The sequence below is a fragment of the Malus sylvestris genome, chromosome 8 (genome assembly GCF_916048215.2).
Source record: "Malus sylvestris chromosome 8, drMalSylv7.2, whole genome shotgun sequence".
Lineage (NCBI taxonomy): Eukaryota > Viridiplantae > Streptophyta > Magnoliopsida > Rosales > Rosaceae > Malus > Malus sylvestris.
In genome coordinates, this window is record NC_062267.1 from 19,636,752 (window position 1) to 19,643,823 (window position 7,072).

Consider the following 7,072-nt stretch of genomic DNA (forward strand, 5'->3'; position numbering starts at 1 on the left):
TTGATGTATTGAAGTATATTTTTCCCTTATAAAGATCACTAATGTCGATTTAAGAATTAGAATTTCCTAGTCTTCAGAATGGGAGACATAAAATGGTGAATTTAGTATGTGTTTTCTGTTCTGTTGAATAATTGTTTCAAATTAATGTGTTTTGCAGGAAAGACATAGAATACATGTGCACAACATTGGAAGTTCAAACTTGAATTCAGAATCACAGTCTGCTTTTAGCTGAAACAGAGGGATATTATACAATGCAACAAAACTATACAAACTTTGACATTCATGTTCGACATTCATATTCATTTGTTATTACGATGGATGATTCAGTTAGATGTTGTAACAAATGGTTCAGATCTTGACTTACAACAAACCTTAAATTTCAACCCCAACAATAAACCCTAAAATTCAAAAATTCTAATTAAAACACAAAATTATATAAATCAGTTGCAAAATTAGAAAGAAAACAATAACTAGATTCAATCAATTGAAAGAAAATTGCAATAAAAATAGAAGGAGAAGGGAAGAATAGAAGGAGGAGGAGGAGGAGGAGTAGGAGAAGAAGAACATGAAATTCAGACGATGAAGTAGAAGAAAGAGTAAGAGAAGACGAACCTGGGATTCTGACGAGAGAGCTAGCGCGAGAGGCAGAGAGAGCACGGAGAGAGGATGCAGTGAGCGAGACCCGACTAAATAATAAAAAAACTAATGAAACCATTTTAACTTTGAGTTTTAACGATAAAGATAAAATAAAGGGTAAAGTGAATGGTATCAGGATTGATTTTTTACTATAAAAATATGGGTTTTCATTAAGGTAAACAGTACCGAAAGCTTTTTGTTAAAGTTTCCTAAATAATATCGTAGTTTTGGAAAGGATAAGTAATCGGGTATTATTTAATACATACGGACACCAAAGACATGGCTCCGTATTATTAGTCTTATCTGGTGAGTTCTATGGCGTATCAAATAAGGCCTAAGTGTTTGGTTAACTCATGACCTTACTTTGCAGGTGCCTAATTTGCTGATGATTTCCCCATTGCCATTTTGTTCTTGGCAGAGTGAGTTTCGATGGTCATGAATTTCGTAATTATCATAGACTGGTCTAACTGAGCATGCCAAAATGTTGACCCTAAAAAGCCAATGTAGCACGCATATCGAGTAACTAGATCTAACTATGTTGTTCTTGTGAATGTAGGTGTGCCAACTCACAACCGAGCTACGTTGGATGAGTAGAATAAATGTAGTGGTGGTGACCTTTTTAGGCGAAAGAATTAGAAACTTTTTGGGCCGCCGAGACATGGATAGATAACCAACCAACCTAAGAGAAATGCTATTTACTTGTCCAAACTGGAGTTGCTCCTATGATGCTTGATTTTACAACTTCAATGCAATTTATGCATCAAAACTGAAGGTATCGCTGGCTGTCAACAAAGTGATGTTTACTTATCCACACTAAAGATATATTGGCATAAGGGTGATGGTAGTTAGTGTTTTTCCTGGGGGGGGGTGTGAGAAGGTTTTCTTGTAGAGCAATGTTTTTGTGTAGAGCGTTTTATATTGTTTTTTAAGTTGAGGAGACTTTTCATGTAGCAGAACTTCTTCTATTTATAATTTACTAGCAGAGAGCACACACTTTGTGTGTGTAAACAACCACCCACCTCCTCCTATATTCTCCTCAAGCGCAATCATTTCAGTTCATTCAAACTATCCAAAAAACATCATGATTTCACTTACCTGTATGAAAAAATGATGGTGAGATAATTTCTCTTAATAAGTGCATATTTTTATCTTATGTAAATATTTTGATATAAAATTACCATTTTGTCAAAATGTACAAAATTACTATTTTGCCATTCTCATGTCAATATTATGTATTCAAAAGTGAGGGTAAAATTAGAAAAAAAGGGGGCAAAAAATTGACAAGCCCTCTTCTCTCTTAATAAAATAGATAAGGATGGTTTTCATGATAAACAAGCATGTCTAGGTAGGGTTCTGATAGGACTGTGTTTGCTTAGCATTTACCTTAAATACTATCTACATCTCTTTAATTCCTTTCTTAGACAAAACTTCATCACCATCCTATCTCGACCTCTTTGATTCCAACTAGGATTCTAAACTTAATCGCTTTATGTGATTAGTTCATTCTTATTAGCAAGAATGAATTATGATCTGTAGAATAGTTCGCATTCATTTTGATCATTGGCAATTTTAGTTTACTTAAGACTCAATCGCACCACATCTGAACTTAATCCTTTCATAGTTCCACTTTCGTGAAGACTCGATCGAATCAACCCTTTCTTGGACTGAAAGCCCACAGGCCTGAGGGATCATTAGTGGGCAGAGGATTGCGTTTTTCAACTCGGATTAGCCCATTCTCAGTCGAAACTGTTATATACTGATAAAGAATATGCAACAATCAATGTATATTATCATTTTTATTAACACACGTGGACCGTTGATAAAAAATCATATGGCCACAATTTTTTCTTTTTTATATTTTCATGCAAAACGAGGTTACTTTACTTTTAAAAATATAAGAAGCGTTTAATTATGACCGCACGATTTTTGATTAACGGTCCACGTGCGTTGATCCCTAAGATCTCCAGGAAGGAGATCCGTCGAGGATCCAAATCCTTTACATACCATATACAAGAAAACTTTTCGACTACAAAGTATAAAATGAACATTCCTATGCATTTTCTATCGTTCATTAGAGATGTTTTAAATACTAAAAATGCCATTTAGCCAAATGGCTCTTAATATCATGTTAACACTTTACCGCCAGATATATACAAAATCACTGTGCATGACAACCCTATTCATTAATACTCTACAGTTTGTTTGGATGTATTTTTAAAATAACTGAAAACACTTTTGGTGAAAATAATTTTGATACCAATCATTAGTAAAAATTCAAGTGGATTATGAAAAAGCACTTTAAGTAATTCTTGCAAGAAGCACATATTTGGTGTTTCTTTCAAAAAGACATTTAAAATGCTTTTGGAACTTAAAATCAATTTAATTAAAAACGCTTTTAGACATTTTAAAAGCACATCTAAACAAGCTCTAGAATTTTAACAAAAAGCTCTGGTACTGTTCATTTTAACGGAAAACCATATTTTTACACTTAAAATCAATCATTGTACTATTCATTTTACCCTTTATTTTGTCTTTATCTTAAAGACAAAATATTATTGATGGTGAAATCGTTAGATATAGCCCCGTCTCCCATATGAGTCGTAACCGTGCCACGTTTGACACCCAAGCCTCAACCAATAACTCCATGCCACGTAGATAATACCTCAAAACTGACGTTCCTGCAGCCAATGAAAATTGAGATGACTTGTAAAATAATACTAAAATTGGTGAAGGCAAAAAATAATTGGGTTATATAAATTGCCGAATTTTCCAACCAAAAAGTAAACAAATATAAACTGCAGGATCCGTTCAAAGAAGAAGAGCTTCGAAGACTCTAGATTTTGGATTCTGATCTCCATGGCGTACGTCGAGCGAGGTTCTCTCTCTGCGCCTTTATTGTAATTTCGTAAATTTATTTTGCAAATGTTGGGTAATATTATCGATTTCGGAAGCTAGGGTTTGTTGCTAGAATTTGAAATTGCGGTTTGATCAGCAAATATCGTTAAATTATGTGTTTCTTATGAATAGCATTCTTTGTTCCAAGTTTATCAATCTTTGTTTTTTATCTTTAATCTTCTGAAATTATAAGGACGAAGTCTGTTTTTTTCTTTTAATTTATTTTGGTAATTCTTTTGTACGATTAATCTTGATACAGATGATCGTTTTGGAGGTTTTGGAACATGGTTTTTTTGTTTAATTTGGGATCCTAATTTCTTGATTTTTCAATGTTGTAATTAGGGGTTCAATTTTGTTGTTTGTGTCTTCTTTTGAAGGGGATTTTTATTTTCTATAATTTGCGATACTTGCCTTGTTAACGAGTTTGTGTTTTGCGTAGCTAACAATGATAATTAGTCAATTAGATGTGCTCCAACTTGATTGCAGGGCTAGCATAAAGAACGTTTGTGTGATTTTTATGGCCTTTTTATTTGTTTCTTTGGCTATGCTTTTTTGGTTCTACTATGAATATTATGGATGACAAGTGAATATGAGCTCGGCTTGGGATTGACCATTTTGTTTTTAGAATTCGAAATGAAATGTTCTATTGCTTTTGGAAAATTCCTATGCAGTACCTATCTATCTTTCATGTTATTTCTGCTTATGTTGGATTTTGAGTACAGGGTATTTTTTTGCTTTCTATTTTGTCAAGTTTCTTTTGTATCTCTGCTTTGGGTAGTGTTTGGTTTTTGGAATGAAGCCAAGTTGAGAATGATGAAATTGAACTAAAATTGAAACTTGAAGAGAGTTAACTGGTAAAGCACGAAAATTGAAAATCAATGAGGAATGTAATTGACATTATGCATTATTTTTGGGGACTGGACATTCCATGTATACAAATAACCCGGCATTCCATTCCAAGGTTCAATCCAATGAAACCAACATTATTTTACCACTAAAACAACAACAACAAAGCTTTATTCCACTAAGTGGGGTCGGCCTGTAAGAATCTTAGTACGCCGTTCCGCCCAGTTTTGCGTCTGTTCTTTCGTTAGCTTTAAGTACTCCATGTCTCTTTTAGAGTCTCTTTTCAAGTTTTCTTAGGTTTTCCTTTACCCCTTTGGCCCCAGCCTTTGTCTCATAGCCACATTTTCAAACCAGAGCATCTATAGGTCTTGTGCTTACATGTCCAAACCACCATAACTGCTTTTCTCTCATCTTATCTTTAATTGCGGCCACTCCTACTTTACCTCGAATATCCTGATTCTTAATCCTGTCATTTCTCATGTGGCCACACATCCAACAAAGCATTCTTATCTCCTCTACACTTTTTTTGCATGTGCTGATGCAATTTTGTATGTCTCCGTAGTCAACTATCCTGGCATGAACCCGAATTGATTGTCTATGCTCAATCTCTCTCCCAAAGTGTCTCATTAACTTATTACCCTTATAGTTCATGCATTTTATACGTCTCCCTTATTCTTGTAGATTGGCACCAATGTGCTTTTCCGCCACTCATTTGACATCTTTTTTGTTTTCAAAATCTTATTGAAAAGGTTTGTGAGCCATGCTATTCCCGTCTCTCCAAGACTTTCCACACTTCGTATGTCTTCGGTCCCACCACTACACTCTTCCGTGTTACTCAACTCACCCAAAGAAGTACTCATTTCAAGTCCTTCGTTGAAAATATTATGAAACAAGCTCTCTATCTGTCCTTAACCGCGTTACAATAAGACTTGTTTTGTTGGAAGCACTGATGCTTAATGCACCTTAATGAGCGTGACTTAGCTGGTTTACTGATCCATGTTTGCTTGGTTAGTTGCGAGCTCAGCTGCTTCTACTAATTTAGGGCTAAGTAGCACCTACACCTATTGTTCTAATATGTAGTGGCCACGAGTAACCACAGTCCAAGAGACAGCAATGATTTTTTAGCCCAGTCTGATAAAATTGAAATTATCATATGCATGATCTATTGTTGAGACTGGGTTACTAATTTTAGTCGGATAATGCAATTAGGTGGCATTGGGAATTAGGTGTTTTGTGTGTTTCCCAGTGTTTATATTTGATAATAACAAATATCCTATATCTAAATGATGTTGGGAAATGTTAGACGATTGATACTCTTGTGTCATGATTATGGAGCTGACCAGGTGGTAATTTGCATACTTGTTTGTTTAGGTGTTGTGAAATCCAAGCGATCCATTTGGCGACTCAAGACGATAACTGATTTCTTCTGGGCCATTGTCAACTTGATGGGCGTGTTTTTTGCTACAATGTTCTCGGTAAGAATAAGAGTCGTCTTGTTCTCTGCTCTGTAAAACAGTATCTTACTTTTGGAAGTATCAAATTAATTTTGTCTACTAGAAACTTATGCTCTTAATATTTAATTGTATAGATGGAAAAGTCTGATGCTTACAAAAAAGGATCTGCTTCTGGAAAGAAATGGGATGGTGGTGGCCCCGGAGGCCCTGGAGGGCCATATGGTGGCCGTCCACGCGGGCCACCTCGAGGACTAGACAATGTCCGTGGAATTGACCATAGTAAGTTAATTATCATCATCAACATCATCTCTATCTCTCTCTCTCTCTCTTCATTGTTTGATTTTCTTTTCTTTTTAATTCTCGTTAATACTGCTTTCTGTTGAACTCTCAGGTGCTGTGCCCGCCTGTGGTTCCTGCTGTGGTTAAGTGGGGGAAGAGCATATCAGCATGATGTCTTGTGCATCTTTTTCATTGTGCCTGGAAACTTTTTAGGAATGATAATTGGTATGTTACTGTAGATAGATCATGAACAGGGAGAGCACCACTATGATATATGCAATAATCGACTTTATTTTGCGTCTTTTGATGCCAGATCTTAAGAATTGATGTGCCTGTTTTATCTATGTAAAAGGATGTGAGTGAGTCCTGATGATAATTTCAAGCATGAGAATCTTCACTTTCAGAATTATTGATGTGGTGAGTTGTGTGTTTCTTTGGAAAAATATTGTTTAACTTGAGTGCAACGAAAGTTGGTGTCGTAGGTAATTTTTTGTAGTGTTTATAGGGCTTTTTTACCGCACTTCACATAACTGGGTAAATACTACTCAGGTTACAGTGTTCTATACTCTGTGCTTCAATTGTTGCCACTTTGCGCTTATGTTGTTCCTGACTTGTATGGCGGAGACGTGGGCCGTTGCCAGTGTCATGGCATCGGCACCACGACCGGGGCTAATGGTTTACACTCGAGGCTGCCACAGCCCGAAAGTGTCAGAAGTGTTGTAGGGGTGGGCGAACAGAACATAAGACATAGGATGCTTGAGTAAAATTTTCTTAATCAATTGAGCGATCCATTCTTTCAACGTAGACTTATGTTTGTTTAATCTGCCTCCTAAACGCTAAATCGAGGGTGTGTGAGTTTTGTTGGATATGTTTGAGTTGGGTTACAACTTCATTGGAAAACCAATTAAGGTAATAACCTATAATCAAGTCATTTCACTCTGCATTTCAATAAATAATGACTG

At 35.7% G+C, this 7,072-nt stretch overlaps 1 protein-coding gene across 1 annotated transcript; it reads left to right on the forward strand.

Moving 5' to 3' along the window:
* Positions 1–3,350: 3,350 nt before the first annotated feature.
* On the forward strand, positions 3,351–6,516 carry LOC126633017 (uncharacterized). The gene is made up of 4 exons (XM_050303563.1): positions 3,351–3,511; positions 5,749–5,852; positions 5,966–6,110; positions 6,223–6,516. The coding sequence occupies exons 1-4, from the start codon at positions 3,493–3,495 to the stop codon at positions 6,255–6,257; spliced, it is 303 nt and encodes a 100-aa protein (XP_050159520.1). The 5' UTR covers positions 3,351–3,492; the 3' UTR covers positions 6,258–6,516.
* The last annotated feature ends 556 nt before the right edge of the window (positions 6,517–7,072 follow it).

Excerpts from the sequence above, each read along its gene's own strand:
- LOC126633017 (XM_050303563.1), top strand. Across the intron at positions 5,853-5,965 it reads TTTTTGCTACAATGTTCTCG|ATGGAAAAGTCTGATGCTTA; the intron begins GTAAGAATAAGA and ends TTAATTGTATAG. Across the intron at positions 6,111-6,222 it reads TGTCCGTGGAATTGACCATA|GTGCTGTGCCCGCCTGTGGT; the intron begins GTAAGTTAATTA and ends TTGAACTCTCAG.